The sequence below is a fragment of the Xiphophorus couchianus genome, chromosome 18 (assembly GCF_001444195.1).
Source record: "Xiphophorus couchianus chromosome 18, X_couchianus-1.0, whole genome shotgun sequence".
Classification (NCBI taxonomy): domain Eukaryota; kingdom Metazoa; phylum Chordata; class Actinopteri; order Cyprinodontiformes; family Poeciliidae; genus Xiphophorus; species Xiphophorus couchianus.
Window position 1 is genome coordinate 14,654,393 of NC_040245.1, and position 27,481 is coordinate 14,681,873.

General features: G+C 37.4%; 1 protein-coding gene across 3 annotated transcripts in view; it reads right to left on the reverse strand.

The window, feature by feature from the left end:
- The window catches only part of dscamb (Down syndrome cell adhesion molecule b), a 122,574-nt gene that overhangs the window by 21,357 nt on the left and 73,736 nt on the right, over nt 1-27,481 (reverse strand). For 2 of the 3 annotated variants that reach the window (XM_027999005.1, XM_027999007.1), the window contains exons 4-15: nt 24,315-24,461; nt 23,125-23,403; nt 22,730-23,005; nt 21,298-21,594; nt 19,039-19,311; nt 16,596-16,874; nt 15,789-15,908; nt 13,213-13,392; nt 2,255-2,451; nt 1,044-1,140; nt 651-779; nt 398-565 (exon numbers count right to left, since the gene is read on the reverse strand). In XM_027999005.1, the coding sequence (XP_027854806.1) occupies nt 398-565; nt 651-779; nt 1,044-1,140; nt 2,255-2,451; nt 13,213-13,392; nt 15,789-15,908; nt 16,596-16,874; nt 19,039-19,311; nt 21,298-21,594; nt 22,730-23,005; nt 23,125-23,403; nt 24,315-24,461 (2,442 nt within the window). Of the gene's footprint in view, nt 1-397; nt 566-650; nt 780-1,043; nt 1,141-2,254; nt 2,452-13,212; nt 13,393-15,788; nt 15,909-16,595; nt 16,875-19,038; nt 19,312-21,297; nt 21,595-22,729; nt 23,006-23,124; nt 23,404-24,314; nt 24,462-27,481 lie in introns of those variants that run through there. The other variant, XM_027999008.1, reaches the window with a different exon arrangement.

A 27,481-nucleotide genomic window follows, 5' to 3' on the forward strand; every position in this document is an offset into this window, starting at 1 on the left:
TTTATTAGTGCTCATGTGACTCCTTTCATGCAACCACATGTGTTTATGTCTTTTTACCTGTGAGTGTGTATCACCAGTTTCTGTGTAACTTAAGGAGTGTTTCCTGCTTTGTTGGATAATGCAGTACGACCATCAAACCTCCCATAACTCGAGTCCCTCTCCCAGACTGGTAGTGGAGTCTGTGATGACTCCCTGTGTTTAATAAACTACAGGAAGGTATTTTGACTCTAGATCAGGTTTATGGTAAATTATGCTATTTTTTTGTATCTCCACAGTATCATAAATAAAATATTTAGATTTTTTTTTTGCTTGGTTTGTGTAGTTGATCATCTCTGGTTTTCAGAAATGTCAGAGTTGGCAGTCATATATGTAGGATATTTAGTCAATGCTAACTAACCTGCTTCATCAGTAGTGATGGTGAGTTCGTTGCTGGGGTTGCTATTGCCAATAATGTTCTTGGCAACCATGCGGATGTTGTAGGTGGAGGAAGGATGGAGGTCTATAATAGTGGCTTGGTTAAGCTGTGGTGACACATCTTTGGTTACCTGGGCTGACAACCAAGAAGCTGGAAGAAACAAAATGGGAAATTGTGAACATACGGTTAACTTTAGTGTAGTTTTCTTTTTAATCTCCTTCTTTTCTGTTTGTACCTGATTTATTCTTGCACTCAATATCATATCCTGTGATAGGACTGTTGCCATCAAACCCCATGGTCCAGCGGAGAGCTATGGTTCGATCTTTCACCTCCCGGATCTCCACCTCTGGAGGATCAGGTGGTTCTGAGGAAATTTAAACAAAGCAGTATGCTTAGAGAGAAACAGGAAGATGTAAGCAGATATCCGCAAGCAGACAGGCACAGAAGAAAGACAAAACTAATGGATTCATTTGTTGTAATATTACCAGTGAGATCATATAAATACCAGTACGTATGGTTTACACTTTAATAAGAAATAATAAGAGAAATCCTTTCTACTATGAGAAAAGGTTTTATTCTACATCTCCTAAAAACAACCTTCATGAGCTTAAAGGAGTCAAAATCTTACCTTGCACTGTCAGCTGTATGATGCCTCTGTCCTCACCGAAGGAGTTGATGGCATGACAGGAGAAGAACCCTGAGTCCTCACGAACAGTTGGCATGATCTACAGAAATATGCAGTACACTCTGCTGGACTTTCAAAAAGGAACAGTTCGACTACCACTTCTAAATATAAACTATTCTAGTCACTCAATCAGGTAAGACTTTTCCCTGCACTTTACTTTTGTACAGGAATGAAGCAAAAATCCTCATTTAAAAGCTAAAAAGGAGAATTTAAACTAATATTTTCTAAACAAATATGTGCTGAACTAAAATATTACACATTGCGCTCACACCTGAGTACAGGTTTCTTCTCCTTTTGGCTTTTTTGTCACTCAAAGTTTTCAGAACATTAAACAAATTAAATTATAGTAAATACAAGAAGCATTTACCAGAAGATGTTTTTTATTTATCAAAACAAAAAACTGCCAAACTATATGTGAAAAGATAATTTTACACTTTTTGATATAAAACAGCAAAACAAATTAAAAAGTCTTCATTTTGACAGTGTAACATGGTCTGCTCTTGTTACACTGAGCAGACCAGTGTAACAAGTCTCGTCTGCTGTAATAAGGCATTGAGCATTTGCCCTAACTGATGACACCATGCTCTATAAAAAAAATCTTGAAATATTATTCCAGGACATCAGTTTGTGACTTTATACAGGCTTTAGCAACAAGTCCGCCTCTAACTGGGTCAAAAGAAGAAAAGATTTTGGAGTCCAGATAGGAATCTGATTGACATGGTGTGGCACAAACATAAACAGGCTGTTCATACTTGAAAACACTCTAATTTGGCTTCAGTGAACTAAGGAGGACCAAAATGTATCAGCAGAGAGCAAAACCTCTTTATCAGGTATCACATAAGCTTATTGGCACCAATAAGCACCAAATGGTGGTGCAGGCCATTGTTTGACCTTTTCACATTTTGTCCCCTTAATTAAAGAAATTATCATTTGAAGACATTTTTTTGCATTTACAAGTCTTTGGCATTAAATTTACTGAAAGATTTTAAACTTTTGAGTCAGACAAAAAAGTAATATGAGAAGAACTCTGTGGGAGGTCAAATACTTTTTCACAGTGCAGAGTTTGTTCAACTCCAACCCAACTCTTCTTCTTTTCCTCTTAGAGCAACATCACTCCCCTCACATTCAGTGTCACAGTCACACTGATTGCTCACCACCAGTGTTGAGATGACTTCGTCAGCCACCTCCTTGACAGTAACCACGTATCGGCTGGTCTCTGGGTTGATAATTCGCTCCTCTTTCTCCCAGCGCACCATGATGGGTTTCTCCCCGTGAGCGGTGCAGCTCATCTTCTTCTCCTCGCCTTGTGTGGCCAGAGTGGTGTTCGGGTAGGAGGTGATCATGGCTGGTACTGGGGAGCAGAAGGTGATGAAATAAAATTAGAAAGAAGTGGCGAATAACATAACTGACCTACTACACAAAATAAAAGAAATGAGATAAATCTGTGTGAAACGCTTAACATTTACATCTTGCTTTGTGCAGAAAAAAATCCACGGCTTCACTTTCTCTGAGATAATCGTGACAACCATTAAAACACTCCAGGGACCATCATGAAGTCATGTTTGAGTCTGCCTGTCTTCCCCAATGCTGAGAGATTGAAAAGGAGCCCTTAAGGTGAACCTGCGACTGCTTTGATAACGACAGCAAACGGTAACACGCTGCTTTTCTGAAGATGAGGCAGAGGGATGGGAAAAAAAGATTCTACTACTGTGTGAACTCCCATCAGTCTGAGAGTGGAGCCAGTCTGGCTCTATGCCGTAACCACACACCGAGCTCATTAGCAGCAGATCTAGTCAGTGTGTGAGTGTGTGTGTCGATCAGTGACATGAACGTATGCTGTGAACGTTTCACCTTCTTTCAGTTTGAAATCACTAAACACTGAAACACATGCATACTTCTTACTTCATCTTTTTTTTTCTTTTTGAAGCTGACTTCTGATCATAACACAGACTGTTGGATGATGCTTTCAGGTTTTTTTTAATTCTAAAATACTGAATTGGATTTGTGTTTTATGTACTTGTGGAGATTGATGAATATAAAAGATTTACTTTCTTCATCTTGCCATATCTTCTCTTGTCAAATTATAGCCAACGAATGTGATCACTCAGACATCCATCTGTTCACAAAGAATGTGTAAAACAATATAGCATTCAAAACATTTGATCCATTAAAATACTTTCTTTTTTTCATCATAACAACTTTGACTTACATCATCAGCACATGCATAAGTAATATGTCTGTCACTAGTCGTAATTAACTTTGAATATCACAACTATTTTTAAGATCTAGCTCTTTGCAGTAAATCATTAAGAGGAATGATTCGATTCTTTCTTGCATTTCTGTGTCAGTTCACTTTAGAACATTTTGCTGTGCTAAGTGTTTGGTGTATTTCTTCCAGCTTTCACATCTAAACACTGATTTTATTTTATTTTATTTTTTTTACAAATTCTGCATTACAAAGAAGCTCAAACTTGGACAAGGAGCATCTATCAACAGCAATATCTAAGTACTTTGACTAGGTCGTTCTAACATACAGTAATCATGCTTTGATCTGACTCTGTGTTTAGGATAGTTTTCCTGTTGGAAGACGAACCTCCATCTCAGTGTCACGTCTTCTGCCACCACAACACAGGTTCTCTTCTAGGATTATTTTGTAATGAGCTCCATCCATCTTCCATCTAACTGGGATCAGTTTTCCTGTCTCTGCTGAAGAAAATGATCCCAGGAGCATGGTACTGCCACCACTATGTTTTATGTTGTGAAGGATGCTTTCAGAGTGATGTGCAGTTTTGTCTTTGTTTTGTTTTTTAGCCACACAACATTTTGCATTATGTCAGATTGTTGTTTTTGACCGGACCACCTCCTTCCCCCCACGGTTGCTGCGTCTCTTACATGCTTAATGCTAAGCTGCTTACAAATCTTCTTCCTAGTCTTAAATAAAACTCAGATTAGTTGAGCGCATGACTAATAGGTTGCCTAGTCAAAATATTCTCCCACCTGAGCTGCGGATCTCTGCAGTTCCTCCAGAGTTACCATATTAATCTGTTTCTCAGATTAATAAACTACCTGACCAGACAATAAGCCTACCTCTCCTCCAAACTTCTCCACAACATTATTCTTCACTTCTCTGCTGTTTGTCTTCATAATATCCCTGCTTGCTAATGAAGCCTTCACAGAACAGCTGGATTTGTCCTTTTTAAAATACATTACACACAAGTGGAGTTCCTTTATAAGTGAATAACCTATGAAGGTATCGGTTGCATCGAGTTTTATGTAGAGATTTCAGAGTATAAATGCATGTCACACTTGAATTTAAAACCATTAATCATTTACTTTTCACTTCCCAGCTATTCACCTGAAACTGAGTCTAATTATTTTGTCTTGGTCTTCATAAATTAAAATGTTCCTCATTTTATTCCCAAATCATTGGAGATTAGCTCAGTAAAACAGTTGCAAGTCATTGGTTATGACACAAATAATATTTTTTTTGTTGGTTTGATGTGCAAAAGCTTCTGCACAGAAAATGTATGAAACTTATTTGGTGTTTGTGCTATGAGAAGTAATTTGTTTTTTCTTGATTAGATATTTTTCAAAAAAGAAAGTTTCACAGTTATTGGGAACTTGCAGTTTTTTTTGTTTTTTATATAAAGCTCAATGAAAATGTTTTTAAAAATCCTGAAATGCTAAATTAGACTTCGGGTCTTCTAGGTTTAGGAAAACTATGTATTCCTTCGCCAAGTTACACGTAATGAAAAATCATGGCTCATCTATTTAAAAAAAAGGCTCCAGCCAAACTCATTGTTCACCTTTACATATATTTGTAAAAGACAGTCTGACACTTGATTGCTATAACTTGAACATATTATTATGATATTCATTTAATGTTTATGATATCTGGGGAGCCAGTGTGATGTAGGGAACACTGTGTCACTGAACAGAACAGTAATGTCAGCTACATGTGGCAGATCCTTGTGCAGCACTGGTTAGAGGTCTTTGCTTCCTAGAAAAGATGCAGTTTGTGTGTCTGAGTCAGTGTAAATGTCTGTACACTCCTGAATAACATATCAGTGAGCAGGAGTGTTTCACTATGTGTGCATATGCACGAACAGGGGTGTGTGTGTGTGTGTGAGTGGCTGTGTCTGGGGGAGCTAAGTGGGCGAGCAAAGGGAGCAGAAAAGACTTGTGCTCATGACACATCTCAGCCTCGGTACACGATGGAGAAGAGGGAGAGAGCATGTACCCCTGCAGCGTTAACTATGATCCCTCACTCACTCCCTCTATCTCCCTCCTTAGGCTCCCACCAGGACAGCCATGATTTAATGATGAGAGAGACCACTTTGATTATTCGTACACAGCAGACTAGTCCGCTGGCCGTGCCGTTGTCTCTCACAAGCACAAACACGGACATGCACGGACGGAGACAAGCAGATACTTTCGCATTCAGAAACACACAATGACAAACAAAGACTTCCTGGGCTGCTCTGTGCTGTGCATCTGTATGCAATGATAAAGAAAGAATGCATGCAAGTAAAAAAAGTAAAATAGAAGTAGAGACATGCTCACACTGTCGAAGACACATGCTGTACAGGAGTTTCATGGATCAAGCTGCATTTATTTTGATTCTACACATGAGCTGCAGTGAAGTGTTAGTAAGGTTGCATAGTTTCAAAAAATTAGAAAAGAATGTATTCGGAATTTGTTTGCCTGACGTAACATCTTTCATTTGGCCAAATAAATGCTCTGGATTATTTTAGCGATGCTACAGTAAACACAATTTCAAAAGACTTCTGATATTTTAAAGATTGTATTTTATCCCATATTTACACACAAAAAAGATACTAGGTTAGTTCTTTAATTCACATATGATGTTTGGACTGAAGCTGGATAGCTTTAGCTAATCACTGACTCCATTTGACAGTTTGTTATGATAAGAAAGAGGACAGAATGAGCCTCATTGTTTTTCTCCAGCAGCCATTTTGGACTTGGCAACACCCTGATCAGACTTCACTGAACCTCTTCCACAGGAGGAAATGAGAAATGATTGAGTGGTAAAATTATGCTGTACAATAATGTTAACTTTAGTAGGTTTTCTTTATGACCGTAGTTCACACAAAATAAGAAAGTTGGATGACTTAAGCTAACATTAGCATTTTACCAGATAAGTGACTAGCAAAAGCTAGTGCTAGGTTTTTTTCATTTTTCACATTTTGACCAAAGCGTTGGTCAAAAATAATTGTATTATCTAAATTCAACTCTAATTAGACACTGTAAAGTGTTGGTTTTTCTTTTTAAACTGTTAATTTTAACGGAGAAGTTAGGTTGACTGTACTCGTTTATAAGGGTTTTCCGATAATAATGGTTACATTGTCCCAGCATTTTTTTAAGACCTACTTTTTTGGGGCTGTAAGTGTGAAGTGTGCAGAATCAGGTTGGAAACGCAGCATCTGAAGACAGACAGTCACTGGTTGCCTCACAAGAGCAACTCTACAATAATCCAACCCACCATTTGTAAAAACTCAAAAGAGAATTAGTGTATTTGGAGATTTAAGGACAATGTCAGACTGAGCAGTATGTAAACATACCATGTCTTCCATTATTGTTTTGCAGTATTTTTAGGGTTTTTTTTTTTGCCACATACAGATTATTTTGCACTACTTTTGATTCCCTGGAACCGCCCAACCATATGACAACCTACGGGTCACCCTTCCATCAATGAGGAAACATTGAGAGATACAAGACTAATACCCAGGTGTAGCTTAGAGTTTGCAATTAACCTAACAAATATGTTTTTGGACTCTCAAAGAAGAATAGTGTCCTTGAAGAAAAACAACTCATTGAGGCGGAAAACATGCAAGCACCACACAAAGTTGACTAGATTTGATCACAATGGATGGACCGGTGCCTGCACACAAAGAAGTTATTGATAACAGTAAAATGTAACAGTTGGTCTCTACTTTGTATGCTAAACTCAGATCAACAATTTGGAAGCACATGTTGCACACACACAAGCACACATCCTACGCACAACATCCACCCACACAAACAATCACACAGATCTGCCTTTGTTTCCACACGCTACCTTTCCATGCTAGAAGCAGAAAAAGAACTAAATCAAAGAGTTGTGCTGCTTTCATATGTTTATATTTACATGTGAGGTACTTGTATGTTAGTGTGGTTTTTGTTTTGTGTGTCAGACTTGGGACTGCCTATGTTTAAACCTCATTTCTTATTCCTATCCAGCCCCGCCCTCTCCCTCAATCCCCACACCATCATTGCCTTACTCACTGCCCCCGCCGAGAAAGCTGTTGATTTATTTTGCATAGCAACTATGAATTTTAAGTGAGTCCTATAACTGTAGTTTCCTCTGCCCCTTCTCTAATGTTATTGCTCCTTAATGGGAACTTATTTCCCCATCCAAATCTCAGACCTTGGCAAAGCGAGTTTGCATCAGTGAAGATCATGTTTGCTCATTTGAGCAATTTTAAAAATAGCACCAATGAAAATTTTCAATGTTTTGCTGCCTACACTACAGTGTGACTATATTAATTTATCTGTGCAATAAGAGACATTTCAGTCTCTCTTTGACCTTGTATCAATATGTTTGTGCAAGTGTGGATGAATCACATATAACATGTTATCTGATCTTTACTGATCTTAGTTGTGCTTCAGTGCCTCACGCTAAGGTGAGGCTTTTTCATCTTCTCATCTAATCTCCCTGCATCTACCAGGCAGCACTCATTTTGCCCCAGGCTAAATGTTTTCATAGTCTGTAATTGCTCCGCTGATGTGTATTTTTTAAAATGCAGCAGTAATACAGGGCTCTGATAATAAAAAAAAAGCAGATGGGAAGAGAAAAAAGTGTGAGTAGGAAGACAAGAAAAAAAGGGAACGGAGAAGAGGTAAAAATGAGACGGAAGTGCAGAGAGGTATGGAGGGATCAGGCCGGAACAGTAATTGGGGATGAGTTTGGGTGTTCATCTCCTATGACCGCGCAGTCACCTCATAGTGTCAGACATTGCCATTTTTTCTGTAGCACAATAGAAGAATAACGCTTGAAACATTTACTTAATACCAAAAAACATCAATTATCTACAAAACCATCAGTTTTATAACACCATTAGTTCTATAGATCTCTGGAGCAAGTAAATTTTTCAATTCTGATTTTTGTTTTCACAAATGGCTATAATAGTAGTTTGATCAGTTTTACACATGGTTTCTTACACTTCTTTTTGTCTTCCAATAAAAATGAATTTAATAGCTAAATTAGATATAAAAACGTTAATGAAAATTATACAAACTTCTTCACCTTCCCGAAAATATGAGAAAAATAAGGCGACGATCAAAAATTAGAAAGTGTTTCACTGGCCTAAAGAAACTATGCAGTCATTTTTCATAAAGTAGAATATTATTGGAAAGTTCACTTATTTAACTCAGTTCAGTTTATTTAACTAAGTAAAACAAATTTTATAGCTTAATTAAACACAGGGTGATGTTATTTTTGTTAATTATGACAATTCTTTGCTTACAGCTAAAACAACATTCAATAGCTAAATATACATCAGATCAAAAAATAATAATTCAGAAATGAGGGCTTACTGAAAAGTATGCTACAGACTGGTTAAAGGTTGAACTTTTAATCTGACAAATGAGCCCCATCAGGACTCATATTCTAATTTAGTAAATATGGTTTGTTATTGATTTCTCCATTGGTGACTGTATGATGATTTTTGTGACTTTGTATTTTTATATTTTTATGGTGCAAAGCACTTTGTTGCTGAAACGTTATGTACAAATAAACATGTGATTGACTGACTGTAGTACACAGGAAAAATTATAATTATAACAATAATTTAGGCTTTTCAAACTGTATTTTTTCTTTTACTTCACACATTCTGTTGTGAAGGTATGAAGGACATAATATTCACAAATCTACCAATACTCAACTTGACTCCTTATAGGTCCCATAGTAGAAAATTTGTAATTATTTTTGGAAAAAATCACACTGATGTTTTTTGTTAATTATTATTCCAACAGATAATTGCAGAAATATTTATAATAAAGATTCAAGTATGACCTAAAACAACTTCAGATAGCAATGAATATCTATCTCAGATTACAGTTTAAAGGAAGAAATATACATTAAAGTAATGCTTACTGACTTTGAGAAATGTTGCAATTATTCAAAATCTGCTAATTTTGAATATTGTCAGCACAGCAATCCAAAATTTTCCTTTATATATGAATATCACCATTAAAAACAAACTTTTAAACTTTTTCCTCAAACAAAGCAAGCAATGTGTTGTTTTACCTTTTGAATCTTTCTGTACCAGATGGTGGTGTATAAACAGAGAAAGACAGAGTGCAAATAAAGCAGGGAAACATGCAGACTACTCTTCCCTTGAGCCCCATGACAGCTTCTAATTGAGGTATTGACTGATTTAAATGAGGCAGAAATGCACTCAAGAGTTCAATCGTCTCATGCTGGCATACACAACTGCACACACTGCATGGAGCCAGAATACACAGATTGCACCACGCATGGATACACCAATATCCTCAATAAAAAAACACCCTCAGTGAGTATAAAGACTAAAATATGTCCATGCAAGTAATGTTTGTTTAAACATGAAAACAGAAAAACAGACATGATAGTGTTGGTGACCAGGAATACAGTAATACATCTTGTATTAAATAGTACCATGTGCTTTTTAGTGATGTTGTTTATGTTACATATCCATATGTTGTTTTGTCCCTGCAATTTCACGGATATTTATCCTTTTCTCTCTTTCTGCAGGAGTAGAAACAGACTTCAAGAGGGTTTTCTCTCGCCTCTATTCTTATTTCCCTCTTCGTCTTTTCAGTTTTGTCCATCTCTGCAAATTGCATTTGAAATAAACACACACATATAAAACAGTGGAAAAAATTAAACCTCGTGGTTGTTCCACCAAATATTGATTTTTGAACTCTTCTTGAGTCAAAACATTAGTATTGTTGTTTATAACTTTATATAAACTTGTTCTCTTTGCATTATTTGAAAACTGAAAGCACTGAATCTTTTTTTTTTTTTTTTTTTGCCATATTGGCCATTTCTCATTTTCTGCAAATACATATTACATCTTTGCTTGGAATTTCAGAGACATGTTATCAGTAGTTCATACAATAAAAGAACAATGTTCATTTTACTCAAAGATATACCTATAAAAAGTAAAATCAGATAAACTGATCATTTTAAGTGATCTGTTAATTTTTCCAGAGCAGTATAAATCTTTGTTGTACTGTTGTGAAGGTAAATGTGTCGGGTTTCTCCTGGGCACTCAATTCTGAGTGCTACACTGTTGGAAAGGACACACATGAAAAAAAAAACAAATACAGTAATGGTCTCCACTTTTCAAACCGCTCATGTGAGTAAGTACTCCTTTATTGAAAGCATCTTGAATACTTAAGTACATTTTGGGAATTGAAATGTGAAATGTGATCTGCTGATGAGTGAAAAGAGTGTGGCTGAGCCAGCATGTAATGACTACAGACACCAATAACAGCAGCGTTAGAATAGCACATAGAGTATTATCTCAGGGCAGCAAGAAAATAAGGCTTCATCTGAGCTAAACTAACTCATAAAAGACGTAATATTGCAAAAAAAAAAGTATTATTCAAGTCTAAATGCGGGGCATAAATTGCAACATTTGATGAAATTTGATAATGTACTTTTATGTGTGATTAAAGGACAATTTTAGCTTTGCATCTGTAAACACAATTAATGTAAAACTAAATTATTAGTAAACGACACGTAGTATCATCTCCACATGAGCAAGCAACAGAATTTAATAAAAGTAAGAGGAAGACAAAATTTTATTAAAAAAAGATTAATTTAAATTAAATGTTTTTTAACAGGAACCATAATGATTCTAAATAAACACAATCCATATTACTTTAATTATACAATATGCAGCTTAACTTATCCATACCCCAAAAGCATAGAAACTGAAGCAAGCAGCTGCAGCAAAGTGCACTTAAATCTTATTGCTGTTTAATGATGCATAGATAACATAAACAGCACTAAGATCAGAGAAGTTTTACCTTAAAATAGATTTTTTATTTAATCATATATTATATTGTATGCAATATTTAAAATTCTACAACAACCTTTTCTTTTAAGGCTTATTTTTATTTATTAAATCTTACTTAATGTTGAGAATATGTGAATATATATATATATATATATATGTATATATATATATATATATATATATTCTGAAGCCTTGTAAGAAAAAGTTATTTGAGTGTACCATAAAAATTTAACTAGATCCCTGCTAAAGGTTTTGTTCAGAGATTACAACACTGTTGAAATACAAAAAACCCTAACAGCACTTTCTGTTGCCCCTCATAACAAATAAACCTATATAAACGCAGAGATAGACACATTTTCGCAGCAGAGATACTGTTTCAAGGCAATGGAGCAGAGTGAGAAAAACATATCGTCATATCCACCCTCCTTACATGTGTGTAAACTGCATGTGCATTCACCAGCAGGAGGTAAACAACACCAGTATGAATAAACTCATGAAAAAATTGATGTGCTTTTCTGACAGTAGCAGAAAAGCACATCAGGTTGGTCTATAAAAACCAACCATGTGCCAAGAATATCAGGGCTATGTGACATTACAGCTGCTTTTTGTAATCCTACTGTTAAACATATAAAGTATACTTATTTAATAAGCATGATTTTTCAGTTGCAGGTCTTTATGACCTTACATCCATTTTGTGTGTATAATTTAAGCTTGATATGCAACTACAAGTCGAGTACACAGCAGCTTTCTTTCTCTGTGTGTGGTAGAAAGTAGATAAGTAAGGTTAGCACAGCCATAGGTCAGCTTGCTGCATAGCAACTGGATGCCACAGTCAGAAAACTGACCTATGAAAACACAGTATGTTTGTTTCTGAGTGGGCTTCTGCAGTGCTGACAGCTTCCCAGCCTTGAACACTGGGAGACATAATCACAGTGACACATAAGCATCTACAGCATGTCAACGGATATTACTGATATAAAAATGCAGATTTACCCACGAGGAAAGTTCCAAACATATTCTCTTCTTTCAGAGTGACCATGCACCGGGTCAGACCGAAACCCATTTCTTAAACAGATAAAATCTCCTCTGTTGTGGTGATGATTAGTAAAACGTACGCGTTTCCATATATCAGACGGATGAGGGGAGAAGGAGACAGAGAGGAAGATAAAACAGAGACAGGACTGCCCATCAGCAGGGAGGCTCATACTCCAGTTTGATGACTGTAAGTGAAATAAGCTCTCCTCACATCTAAGCACCATGAAAATGTGGAGCCACTCCTGGCGCTGCAGGGAGGACTGGGGGGGACATGCTGCTGCTAAGTAGAGTCTGTGATTTTTATCACATAAACTACTGAAGAAAGAATTGCTGCGCTTGCCATTGTAAAATTGACAGTTTTTCAAAACCCTGAATTTGAGTCTTAGATTTTTTTTTCTTTTTCTACTAATATGCTTAAAAGTGGTGATCATTATCAAGTTTATTTTTACTACATGGCATCAGAATCCCATTGATTCTGAGCATTTAAAATATTTGTCTTAAACTTTATACTCGTTGATAATTGCAAAACACACAAACTCCTCAGATTTTACACTTAACCAACATAAAGCTTATTATTCCTTCAAAATGTCCAAACAATCCTAAAATTAGGCAAAAACTAAAATAGGGCATAGGGCACTCTTTTTGTCTCCCGCCATGATATTCTGGTGCCAAAGCTGGTTCTGAACTATAATCATCTCTTTTTCCTTATTTTGAAAGGAAAAAGAAAACCCCTTTCTTCAAGATCATGAGTAAAAGATGAACTTCAATCAGTTAAACTAGTATTTTAAATCTTAATTCCCAAGTCTACCCCTTACAGTCCAAAGTAGTAGAGCAGAATTAGTTTGTTCTTCCTTGTTGTTATCCAATGATCTATGAACTCCAATACAGTTTAACTAGGCTTACTCAAACTATACCACATAACATAATCTAATTTTGCTAATGGAGGTGTGATGATTACCATGAAAAAAACAAACAGAAACTACAGCTCATCATTAAACACAAGTTCTTACTTTTGACGGTGAGGTACATGGACTTGCTGACATCAGCTCCGACGTCGTTGCTGACCTTACACAGGTAGAAGCCACTGTCGTCCTCCAGAACATGTTTGATAAGCAGCGAGCCGTTGCTCAGCAGCTGGATTCGAGAGCCGCTGTTCAGAAGGATGGGCTGAAACTGGGGGACGCCGGCACCTGATGCAAGAAGAAAATTTTTTTTAGGAAAAGAAGATTTGTGTATGCCCTGCGACAGACTGGCGACCTGTCCAGGGTGTACCCCGCCTCTCGCCCGGAACGTAGCTGGAGATAGGCGCCAGCAACCCTCCCGACCCCATTAGGGACAAGGGTGAACAGACAATGGATGGATGGATGGAAGATTTGTGTAGCTCATACCATACATAGAACATATCTTACAGATTTTCCGTTACATTTAAAAGTTTTACATCATCAGACAAACTAAACTAAAAAAGCTATTTTCAAATAATGATTCAAATTATTAGGGGAATCCAAACCACCTAATAACTGGCTGTGCCATGTTTGGTAGCAACAGCTGCAATCAAGCGTTTGCCAAAACTACCAATGTGTCTTCTGTGTGGAGGAATTTCTAGCCCAATAAAGAGTTGTTTCATCCAGCAACATCAATGATTTTCTGAGCAGAAACACACAATCTAAGGTCACGCATGTTAATTGGATGTAAGTTCAGACATAGGCCACTCCAAAACCTCCATTTTCCAGAGTTTGAATTCCTATTGTGCTTTGATCATTGTCATAACCTGAATGCATTTGAGCTGAAGCTCATAAAGTGATGCCTGATAACCTTGCAAAATATCATATCAGAATACATATTTTTAGCCCTAAAACACATTCTGTTGTGTACTTGGAGTCTCCATGAGTGCAGAAATGTTGAATTTAGTCTCTTCTGGTGCTGCATAGATGTACTTATATTCTGACTGGGTAAAATTTTTCAATCAGTTCAGTGTTTTCTATTTGCATCACAGTATTTGCTGAAAAACTGACGAATGATATCAAGGACTTCCGCTTACCAGTTTTGCAAATCTGCCATTTTTATTTCTTACAATGATTTTCTAGTCGAAGTCCAAAACTGCCAAAGTCAAAATGTTGTTGGCTGTATTAACACACAATTCCTCACACTGTCCCCCAACATCAGAACCTTTTCAAAGTGCCTGGTTAAATGTATTTTTTCTTGGAAATGTAGCCACATCAAAGAGGAAAGTCCTCTTTGTTTGAGTGAAGCACTTCAACAATAAGTGCTTCAGCAACTTCCGCCAGTATTAAGACGGAGTTGCTGAAAATCTCTATCTGGTTGAGGGGTCAGTTCCTTCTGTCTATGGAAACAATGGACACAACAAAGCGGTAAGCAGCAAGTCACATAGAAATGACAACAAACTTTCTTTGTCCTGACTGTTTGTTGCTTTGATAGCAGTAGCATCGTGCCTTCTGCTTATGTAAGTGCTGTGAGCTCAATTTCAGGTCCTTGAACACAAAACCGTAGCGCCTGTTTTCAATAGTATTATTACATAAACAGGTTGGTATTGTTTTTTGTCTCGGGGAACACATGCTCCAAATTCATTTAGTGATGTTCTTAACGCTGGTGTTAGATAACTCGCTAAATATGTTGAGATCTGGCCGTCAAGACATATTTATTCATATTGTGGTAAAATTTTCTGGCTTGAACATGTAGGACTGGATGGACAAGTCTTCTGTTTTTATTGTCTTTTAATCAATTTGGGAATAAAAGCTTTGTGTGCTGCTAAATAATCGTATTTTTGCTGTCATATTATAAAAATGGCTGAATTTGTCAAAAGCTTTGCTTATTTACTCAGGATAACTTTATCTCCTTTGAAGATCTAAAGCATTTTAGAAGAAATATGAAAGAAATCTATAAGGGGGAAAGACTTCTCGCAGTCCAGTATTTGCATTGCTGCCATGTTTATCTTCCCATATAGAAATACAAACCAAGTTATGCCTTTCATTTAGGTGTACAATGTATAATGAAAATGTATGCTAAGTTGGGTGTTTGCTAATATATTATTGAACTATTGAATCTATAGAAAATATGATAGACATTCCAAAGAACACAACTAAAGCAAAAAAAATAATAATATTGTAATAATTTCCTACAGGTCTTATTTTAAATACTACAAATTACTTTACTAATTACTCAGTCAGCTCTAACCATTCACTGTGATCCAGAGTAAGCAAGGCCTGACGCCTGCCTCTCATGAATTCACAGACAGACAGACCCCATCAAAGACAGAAAAACACATCCGATTCTTTTATTCCTTTGATCATTGAAGCTGGCCGGCATACACACACACACGCACACCCCCGCACACACACTTATTCAAAGTCACTCTACTCTGTTGTTGTCCTTCTTTCATCCCAGGTTATATGAATGATGAAGCAAACATCTGGGCCCCCTCTTCATCTGCACTGCTCAAGTGGCTGAACGCACCTGCTGCCCTGCTGTTTCCCACTCCATCTGTTCAGTCAGCCTGCGTCTCTCCCTGATTTTCTCTTGATTAAGGTGAAGACTCTGCGAAACCTCAAATCATCTGTGCTTAATGTACCTTTGGAGTGTTCCCAAACAATAGTGGGTGGCGGATAGCCTTCAGCAGAGCAGTTAAGGGTCACAGTTTTCCCGTAGATCCCATCTTGATTCTCAGGCTGAACCACAAACTGAGGTGGAACTATACACAGACACAAACACAAACGAAGAACAGTTTTTTATTATGCACCATACATTTGATGTCTTTAACATAGGGAAGAGTGTATTTTTAGAATATTTGTTACAACAAAAGACTTTCATTGGGGAAAGTGAAACAAAGAAATGCACAGACACATGCTATTTTTGTTTGCACAGATTTGATCAAAGACTGGTCAGAAACTCAAAATTATAATATTTTTTGTTTTTTAGAATTACAGAAGTATTTAAAAATTAAGTCAAAGAGAAGAAGAAATGTGTTTGAAAGAAAACTACTTCCTCTGAACATGTATGCTAAGTTGGGTGCTTGCAAATATATTATTGAACTTGAAATTCATAGAATATATGATAGACACCCAATATGTTTTGCATGTTTGAAGTTCAGTCAGAAAACGATAGAAAACTTAGTACACAATAGGAACGTTATGTGGTAGAAAACAGCGCTTTTAAATACTTTTGAACTTTAAACCTACTAAGAAAGCAATGTGACATAACTTATGCTCTAATATAAAATAACTATCACTCTTAGGAAAAAAACTATTTCTAATTGTCTACAATTGGCAGCAGAATGTAAACTCTCAGAAATAGACTATACAAGACTCATTGGTGAATCTCTAGTGAAAGGTACGCAGTTGAGGGTCATACCAAGGATAAAGTTGGTTTGCTTTCTTACCTCGAACAATAAGCTGACTCTGATGCTCCACAACGGCGGCCTCGTTTCGGGCGATGCAGGTGTAGTTGCCGTTGTGGTCAGGTGTCAGGTTGTTTATTCGCAGTGAGCTGGTGAAGTCGATGTTGTCGACCGTCACACCCAAGCTGGCGGGGATTGGCCGTCCATCTTTCTGCCAGGTGATATCCAGCGGCCGGTCGCCCGACATGACCACGCAAGGTATGAACACACGCTGACCGATAGTGAAGCGCTGAAACTCGAAGGGCTGGATGTATGGAGGGACTGTAGAAAAGAGGAAAAAGAAAACACCAAATGCCATTTTTAGGTGCTGATCTACTGTAGCTGCAGAAATAATCTTAACCGACTCATTTATTGTTTTGGCTATTTGAAATTGGATCATTTTGACACAGTGTAAAATACTGTGTGAAGTCTGATGTCTGTGAAAAAAATCCATGTCTGGAGCAAGTGAGTCAGGTTAAAGAAAGGGATATGTTCGTTAGAAGATAAAACGCTTTGAAAAGGACTTACAAACATTGAACCTTCACACATTTTTATTATGTTACAACCAAACTTCAACATAATTCACCAATGTTAAGTGGAAGAAAAATTATAAATTCTAAAATGTGCTGGACACAATTTTCAATAATTTCACATTAGATTTTCTTTTTTATCAGTTCTCCCCATTAAGCTCTAAACATTCAAAAACTCAACTGGTTTATGCATACATTTTGTTTGTTCATTCATCATACAGTAATTGAGTCTAATATAGATGTAAAACATAATGGTCTCATTCCAGTGCATATACTCAAGTCTTATAAAGTAGAGGCTGATTCCTAAGATGACTCCACTGCTGAGTGGGTCAGGAAACTGAGTCTGGTTGCAGAATCACACAGTTATATAATAATAATGTATTCAAATTGCTTGCTCTGTATTCACTGGGAAATCTCCGACCATCGCACAAGTCATCAGCTACTGTGTCCAAGCGAGTTCAAACAGCACTGAAATACTCAGCACTTTAGCAGCTTATTTAATTCAAAACAAAGTGGAGATAATGGACTCCAGGGATTCCCCCAAAACACTTCCGCATTTTAAGCATGAGCAGAGTAAATTAACAAATGCACTTGCTCGCTACAGCACCACAGGGAAGGCTTGCTTTATATCATCACTCTCTCCTATGCTATCATTCTCTTTTTGCCCTGGTTTTCTTTGCTCCACGGGAAAGTGTTTTATAGTGACAACAAGGCACCTTAATGGAGGCATAATGGGGAAGCCCTTTTTAGTATTACCTATTACAGTTGTAAGATCTCAGAGGAGATCAGTCGTTCAGCCCAGTAATATCATGAATGAATTAAACAACTTTATATGCATTGATACAGTGAGTTGACTTGCCTAATAAAGTCAACTTCTTCCCCTGGGAATTTTATCCCATAGATTTTAATTTACAAATTCAATCATGTCTGTTTATTGCATGTTGCTGCTTTTGGGAGTAGAAAGGTTAAAGACTACTGACACGTGCTCATCATAAAGCTCTATCAAATAAAGCAAGTGAATGGAAACACATGATCTCATACCTACCTTAACAATTTATTCAAATTGTTGGAAATACAGTGGGGTTAACAAAATGTTGTGCTGAATGATCAGGCTATTATTACCAACACAGGCCAAAGACAAACTATTTTGTTTCTGGTCATGTTGTAGGACCCTCGACCACCATTTAATAACAATATTGTTCAAAACAAAAACAATTTGGGTGATAAAATAAACCCCCTCGGCAGGAGATAGTAAAAAAGAGGGAAATAGTTTGCTTTACACTCAATTGATTGTATTTTGACTAAAAACAAAGCATTTTAAAAGCTCACCAGTGCTTTAATGCACAAATGTGAAATAATAAATTTTAAAACAGAATTGCTTTCTAAAATATACTACATCTTTAGGTTAATACCCTCTTGATAAATATATAAAAATGTCCCATTAAAACTATAGAATCTAGAGTGGACCTTTTTTACTGATGTTTACCTTACAAATAAATCCCACTTGAACTAATACGTACTAGATAAAAAATGAATCTAATATGAACAAAAAATAGACTAAATAAACAAATCTCTCCTCAGCTTCACATATGTCAGCAAGGTGGTATGTGCAACAGAAAAAAACAAGGGTAAGGTTTTGTTTGTATTGAAAAGTTAGATCCAACAGGATAAAAAATATTTGTGTCACATTAGACCTCAAAAACACCTGCTTAAACCACTTAATGCAAGTTTAAAGGCAGCATTGACAGATTACGTAAAGGGGTTTGAAAAATTTGAATGATACCTTTTCCAGGTGAGATTAGCAATTTGAGATACGATAGCCGAATTAAAACCTTTTGCTTTATTAAAAGCATCACACTGAAGCCTCCTACATTAACATGAAACTGAGCAAACCTTTTCACCTGTAAAAGACTCACCTCTAACCTGAACATGGACACTTTGGTTTTCCATCTTGTTGGGCTGAACCATCACCTTGCAGTTGTACTCCCCAGCATCCACCTGCTGCACGTTGCTCAACTTCAAGGTACCGTTATTCTCAAAAGCTCGCTGTCGGTGATTGAACGGGAGCAAAACTGAGTTTTTGTACCACTTTATGGAGTAGTAAGGGTAGCCAATCACACGGCAGTGAACAAAGGCGTCCCGTCCTGCAATCGCTGTGATGTTTTTCATTGGGCGGATGCTTGCTAGGCCTACAAATGGACAGAGAGTGAGAATTGGTTCTCAGTTCAAAAATACTGAAAGAGACTGGAGTATTAATATCACATCCAACTAGCTGATAAATTGGCTCTACCTTGTTATTTTATTTTGTAAAATAACTAAGTATACTGGGAACAAGTAATTGTCCTACTTACAGTTTTGTCACACATGCCTCAAATCATCAAAAGACTCTAATATCAGACAAAAATAATCCGATTAAATACAAAATTCAGTTTTTGAAATGGTATATTTAATGAACAAAAAAAGGCTACCATTACCAACATGCCCCTTTGATAAGTCATGAATTAATTGTGATTAATCATATTTTTCTATTCAATTCCATTGACCACACCTTGACTTGTTTCATCCTAGCCCTGAAAAATGAGAACCTGACTGGAAACATGAAGAGGGCTGAAAATTCATGAGATGAAACCTAAAGAAAATCAAGACCGGACAAGGAAAAAAGGCATTTACATCAGTCAGTCTGGAACATGTTACAAAGAGTTTTCTAATGCTTTGGCACTCCAGTGATTCACAGTGAAAGACATTATTAACAAACCAAAATGACTCCTAGACCACATTAACGACTCATCACCAAGGTCACAACAACTAAGTCATGGGAGGCCTCACCTGCCTCAGTTAAATTCATAATTGCACAATAAGAACAGTGCAAGACCAAAACCACGGCTAGCCATAAAAACCATCCCAAAAATCATCCTGATGAAAACATGTTTTAGACTGAGGAGTAAAAAATGAAATATTTTGAAGGTAAGCATCCTGGTATATTTGGTGTAAAACTAACACAGCATTTAAAAAAAAGATCACACTGATAGTCAAACCTGTAGGTAATAAGATAATAACCTGAAATTTGCTGCTTCACGATCTGAACGACTTGCCCTTATTGATAAAGCCATCAATTCTTCTGTCTACCATTTAAATTCATGCACATACCAGGAAAGGTCTAACTGTGACAAGATCACAAAGAAGCATGAAAACCTTCCAGTGGGAGTGAATCAAGACAATTCTTCAAAAAAGAGTTGGCCAAAACTCCTTCACAGTCAAAGATTTACTCCGGTTGGTTTTCTCTTATGCAAAAACGTGTTTGATGAGAAACATTTAGCTGTGTACCTAAATCTGCAGGTGGGAAAATATTTTGACATACCACAATATAATTTCTGTGTAGTTTCAGTTTTGCTACTTGCTACCAAGTATACAGTAAATCTGCTGTTTTAAGCTTCTGTTGCACAAGCTCTAAGTGTAACTATGCAGTGAGGCGGTGAAATGACAAGCAGATTAAAGTACCCTAACTATCTGAAGGAAATGTAACATTCAAATAACACTCGCTCTTTAATACACTAAGCGTCAAATAAAATGTAAAGTATTCAGAGTCTCATCCTGTATCTATTAAAATGGAAACAGAGTAATCTCTTTAACATCTGTTAGAGAAAAGCTGGGCTGGCTGCTTGAGTAAATACATGCAGACACAGACACACATGAATAGTCACTTGTACTCACAACCACATTGCAGATGAATGTACTCAGACAGAGGAAATATATTTGTCTTCTGGCTATTTACAAACCATATTCAGATAAATTTATGAGCTAAAAACCCAGATAATTATGTTAACTTATGAATACAGCTGTGATCAAACTGTAATAATTCAAAGAGACAATAATGTTATATACTATTCAAGGCTGAAAGAAACAGAAAGAGACAAACTAAGGCGATTGAGTGAAGATTTAAAGGGAACACCACGTAATAAGATTTAATAAGGCAAATAAAATTAATGTGCAAAGAACAAACTCAAAGAAACCTTCAGACAAGTGCCTAGGGAATTAGAGAACATCCAAAAAATTAAAAGGAAATAAGCTACAGTTCATATTTCAGACAACAGCATTTGTTCCTTCACTGCAGACACACACAAAGAGACACACAGTTTGTGTATTGTTGTTCTTGGAGGAGCTGATTTGACAAGCACCTCTTACGTTTATTCGAGCCTGGTGGTACACGACCCCGGCCGAGTTGCTGCACGTGCACCGATACAACCCGCCGTCCGGCACCTGAGTGTGGGTCACGTTGAGCTGGCTAACCACGTGGCCCTCATGGGTCTCATAACGGCCCAGGTGGTGATGGGCATCTTTGATGACGGGGTCATCATCCAGCAACCAGCTGCACCTGGGAGGCGGCGTTCCCTTCACGTTGCAGACTAGAGACAGGGGTTCTTTGGGGTTCACCACCTTCTCGCTGAAAGAGGATAAAATTTTGGGGGTCCCGTCTGCGTTGGGGGATGAGGCAGAGCACAGTGGGAATGAAACAGAAGGTCAGTCAATCAAAGCATTGTGTTTAGCATCTGTCTTTTGACTTGTCTCCAGATGGTACAGTATGTTTTGACTTCAATAAAATTGTTTCTAGATCCTTCTGCATGCTTAAACCACATAAGTGTAAAACTTAGACACTCAAAGACCCAAACTGTTTAATTTAATTTTAAGATAGTTTCATTCATTGAACACAACTTTTTAAAATTATTTTAGCAAAATCCCCTTCAAACAATTCAACTAAATTACAAGCAATTAGCAGCGATCTGGTTTGTCAGATCATCTTCACTATCTCCAGTGTCAGTATTTTGCTTGAAAAAAGTCAGAAAGTCTTTCTTCTGAAAATAGGAGATAGAAATACAACTTTGGAAATATTGTAAAATTGCACCAAAAAAATATAAATTAATAAAGGTGTAGCATGAATTTATTCATATTTGACTGTATTTTAAAGTGTGTAAACATAGGATATAAAGAGCAAATTCAATAACTTTACGCATGTACAGTACACATCTGGTCAGAAGTGAATGTAAATTCTAGATAATTTCTTGGCTTTTGATGATGCATTTGAGCTCCTTTTCTCTTTTCAGGATGAACTGATTCCATCCATTGAACTTCAATAAACTTTGTAAGTAAGTCTGAGAGCACAAATTTATTGTGGATTTAGATGCAGCTATCTTCTTGAGTTGTATTTATACAACTTGTATTTAATCAAACCCTCTTTTTTTCTTTTTTGTTCCAGGAGTTTTTCTCTCACACATTCAGTATAGTTGGCTTTTGAATTCTCTCTGCCTACCTGCAGTTTCTCTCTGGTAATCCAGGTTTGTTCTATGTGATTATAGATGATCAATATCTTCTTCTCATGCCGCCCCAACAACAGAGGACAGTTGCCTAAGCAACGGCACCAAAGTTGATCATGAGGATTCACGTGCATGTGCTTTTGTCTGCGTTTGTGTTAAATCTAGCGTGATCGTACTTGTGGTGGATTGGAGTCACTGCTGCATAAACTCTAAGTTAATATCCAACTCATTGATTATGCATAGAGCAGCTGCTAATTCGTTTGCACACATGGGTTCTTAGATTAAAGGGACATTTTACCTTCGAGAATAACCTGTACGAAGTCTTGTGCCGACATCTTGCCCTTCCTGGCAAAGCACTGATAAGCTCCGCCATCACTTTTCGTCATTCCCTCGATGATTATGTTCTCCCGGTTAAGCCCCGTGAAGCGAACATTGTTTCCAGGGTAGATGATCTCTCCGTTGCGATACCAAGACAGCTCGTATTCATCGGAACCGCTCACGCTACAAGACAGAGACACCTTGCTACCCACACTGCCTTTCACTTTTCGAGGACTGACCATTGCCTTCAAGGGCTCTGCAGAAACAGAAAACAGAATTACTGTTGCAGAAAAGTTGTTTCCTATCACTTTGATGGTAAAATTGAAGTGTTAAGAAAGATTGTCAATAAAGGCAGTTTTCTTTGATGAGACTTACGCTTAACATACATGCGTCCCATGACCTCTGCGTTGCCATAGCTGTTCCAAACTTCACATACATACGTTCCCGAGTCACTGGGCTGTGCATTCTCTATGAGCAACCCTGAGATGGTCTGGCGAAAGCGACTGTCTGGCTCCAAGGGGCTGTTGTCCTTCAGCCAGCGGTATTTGGGTGTGGGGAAGCCTGAGGCCTTACAGGGCAGCTGCACTCGATGATTAATCTTCACCTCTTTGTGGTCAAAGCCGTCCAAGATGGCTGGCTCAGCGTTGGTGGGGTCTGGACAGAGGAGATAATTTGGGTTAATTAGTTGTGAGCGTCGCCAAATCAGAATGTTGGACGCTAATACAAATAGTTGGGGTAAATTTTTTTTTTCCAACATCATCTGTGGCTCTTTGAAAAGGTATTCACACCCCATTGGTGTTTTTCACATCTTATGTTACAACCATTCATTTCAACAATACACTTTTTTTTTTTATCGGAGAAGCATAATGTGGTTTTGAATTGTGTCCACTTGTAGACAACAGTTGTGATAGAAGTCCTCCATCCTCCTGAGCATACCATCAACCAATCCAGGGTCAAGCAAAATGGTATCATGCACTAGAAGAAAACCTACAGAAGACTTGAGATGAAGAAAAGGGTTTGCCTTCCAGCATGACAAAATCTCTAAATATGCCACCAGGAGCTGCAATGGGATAATTCAGATCAAAGTATGTTCAAGTTTTAAAATGACCCAGTTAAAATCCAAAGCTAATCCTAATGCAGACTGATTGGTTCACAGATGTTGTTCTCGCTAACTGAGCTTTAGCTATGATGCAAACAGAGGCAACAGTCTCAGTTCATTGATGCATAAAGCTGACAGACACATAAAAGCAAAGAATTGCACCAATAGTGGCAATGGCAGGTTGTTCAACAAAGTATTGACTCCAGTAGGATGAGTAGAAATGCATGCCGCACTTCTCAGATATTTCTTAATTTTTTTTAAAAATATAGAAAACTATTCTTTAATTTTCTTTTTCCCATTATGTCCTACTTTCTGATGGTAATGTCCTTGCCTCTGTGGTTGTGATGTGACAAAATGTTCAAGGGGTTTGAAGACTTTTGCACTTTCAATCTAGTAATAAATCAAACTAAGACACATTTTAATTTATTTGGTCAACGTGACTGAAGGGTGAAACCAGCATACTGACCTGACACAATGAGACGTGCGCTGTTGCTCTGCCGTGACTCACCGGTGTACCGGTGGCGTGTTGTGCAGCGGTAGTTATTTAGGCCATCCTCAGGCAGGACGTCCACAATGTACAAGGCTCCCGTAGATGTGATGAGATATCTTTGTCCTGGAGCAGATAGGAGAACAAGGTGACAGACATGAAGAGCAGCAGTTGTTAGACTGCTATACAGTATCAAAGCAACTTTTTAAATCATAAAACATTCATTCACTCAGGCATATCTCAAAGATTTCTTTCTCCATGGGATACCAGTTAAGAATAAATCTCAAAGCAAACAAAACCGTTAGGAAGCTTCTTTGAAGACAAACAGAGTTTGTTATGTACATATTTAAACCAGTAATGTTAGTTGTGTTGGAACATAAAACACACACTCTCTTCGTAGCGTACCAGCCGTGTCAGAGCAATAAATTCAGATCTGCATATCTCACGCATCTCTGATCTTTAATAGCGTTCATTGTCTTTGTGTTCCTGCTTACAGTGTAACCTCCCCAGTGTCACCGTTTGATAAAGAAAGCCAATTTTTCTTCAGCTGTCACTGCCAGTTCCTTAAGTGCAGTAACATTATGTTAATTCAACAGATCAAACCAGGCTGAGTGGGGTTGTCAACATCCATGAGGAAATAAACTTTCCTCTGCAGCATCAAATGGATCCTCACATTCCCATGGGAGCAGACTGATGTCAGAACTGATTGAAAAATGCAATTTTAAGGAGACTGTCAGTGCTTTGTAAAGGTGAGTATTATAAGACAGAAACTGCACAAAAGGCCTTATAGGCTGGAGAAGGGACCGTTTCAGAAACTTTGATAACTACAGAGAAGGTGACAGATTGAAGCAGTAGCACACTACTTAGAGCAAAGCACCTTGTTTTATTGTTTAAATAAAAAATAATAATTAAAAATCACTGAAATAACAGCATTTTCTGATCAGTCTTTTTTTTTTTTTTTTACTTTTTGGTGGGATTTTATATCAACAAGTTGTTTCTCCAATTAAGTAAGCTTATTACTGTAAAAAAAAAAAAAAAAAACTTCATCTCTACCTAAAGTTTTGAACTAGTGGAGGACCAACACAAACAATGGATGACAGATTAGGATAATAATTGGTGTTATTATACTGAAACAAGTAAAGTCTATACTGATTGCTGAAGCATCAATTTGAACATAAAGACTGGAGGTATAATGTATATTCATCTTTCTGCAGAAAGATTTTTGAGATAAGAACAAACATGCATCTTGTAAAGTTCTGTACAATATTAAGATAACATGTTCTGCATCCTTATTCTGCAATCATCTATATTTTTTTTTCCTGACTGCACTCCAATTAGACTTGGATGAACAGTAGACAGCATTAATTAATTTTATTTCCTGTGTAATTTCCAACAAGACACCAAAAACAAAAGCGAAAATTAACAACATTTATTGCTTTAATCTTTTTTGTGTGCGTGAAAAAACCCCAACATCTTCCAAACAGACATGAACAAGCAAGTGGATGGTAATCTTGTCTCTGTGTGGGTGACCAAATTACATACAGGCTTATTTAGGCCTTGTAACATCATCCCCTATAGATCAGACCATATGTCAGGCTGTAATTACAGTCTTTCTCTATGTTTCATGTTTCTGAGGCAGGCTGCTGTACTGCAATGCATTACAGCATTTCAGGACGGATATGTCAATTTATGACACCGTCTGGACAAATTTGCTGAAATAATAAAAAGAAAAACACTGAAGGGTTTTGCACCTTTTTTAACAAACCGTGCTTTACTTTAATATTCATCCGGAGACTAATATTTACAAAAGAAGCAAAACATGTTTAATCTGCTAGCATTTTATGTGCATTTCTTTTATGTTTACACAGGCAAAATTAATTCATCCTTGTGGGGTTCAGCAAAGTGGGGGGATTGGTGAGGCGGGGGGTACACAGAAGGCGGGAGAAGCGAGACGAAACTGCTCAGCTATTGTAAGGACTGACCTAGATAGAACCGACAACGGATTCCATGGATATGATGTCCTAAAGGGGTTTCACGGGTTTTACATACAGAGCTGTTAGACGGGCAACCAGCAAGTGAAATCTATAAACAGAGGGATGGAGGGTGTGACTGAAGGCGTGTGTGTGTGTGTGTATCTGTGTGCCCAGCAGCCATGTATGCATACCAGAAAGCCATACAATTGGTAAAAGGAGTAATTTTCACTGCTTAGGAAGGCTTGTTTTTAATAATTATTTTTGATATTCTGTTTTATTCCCACCATTTCCTTCATGTCTGCTCTGAAATAACTACATCTCGAAAGAGCGAAATCCCTAAAAAATACACATTGTGATTCAGAAGCAAAACCAAAATTTAGGCATCGCCTCCAAATCTATCCCCATCCATGCCTCACTTCTCTTTCTCGCTTCTGGCTTCTCCATTTTGATTCAGTACTGGCCCTCTGAAATCTCACTGTGGAATCCATCTTGAGTGAGACAAAATGGTATTTCACTCCAGCCGCTGTGAGCTGCAGCAATTTTCTCGTCAAGCACCCCTATGCTCCTGCAATACCTTTTAAGACATCAGAGCTCAGTTATTGTGTTATGACAAAATAAAGTGCAGGCAGAAAGGACATTGCAGCAGGGAAAGAGATTAAAAATGTATGCTATTGTGCTTCTCTTCTTTAATTTAGTTGCTCTTTCACCTGCTTACAGCATCAGCTTTTAGTAGGTTTTTTCTTGCACACAGGAGTAGGTGTTGGAAAAAGGTACAAAGTAATTTAAACACCTTAAATGCACTGTGATGCAGTACGATGTATAAACTGCTTTGGCTTAACTAAGGAGCTAATAGAAGTCCAAGTTCCCAGATGCATTAAAAATCTTAGAAGATATTTTGGTGCTATTGTCAGACAGTGGAGTCCCTTTCTCCATTCATACACAGCAGCGCCGCTGCAAAGTGAAAAAGTGCTCCACTGCACCAGACACACTTTATCTAATCATCTCCACTTTGCCAGAGACAGGATCTAATACAAACAGCGGGCTCTTCTTCTCAGCAGGCTAAATAAGCCTGGACATACAGATGAACTGGTGTCACACTGCCAATGTGCGCTCTGATGTCTCTGTGATTCAAATGAGTGTCAAGCTGGTTTGATCTCAGCTGACAATTTTAAG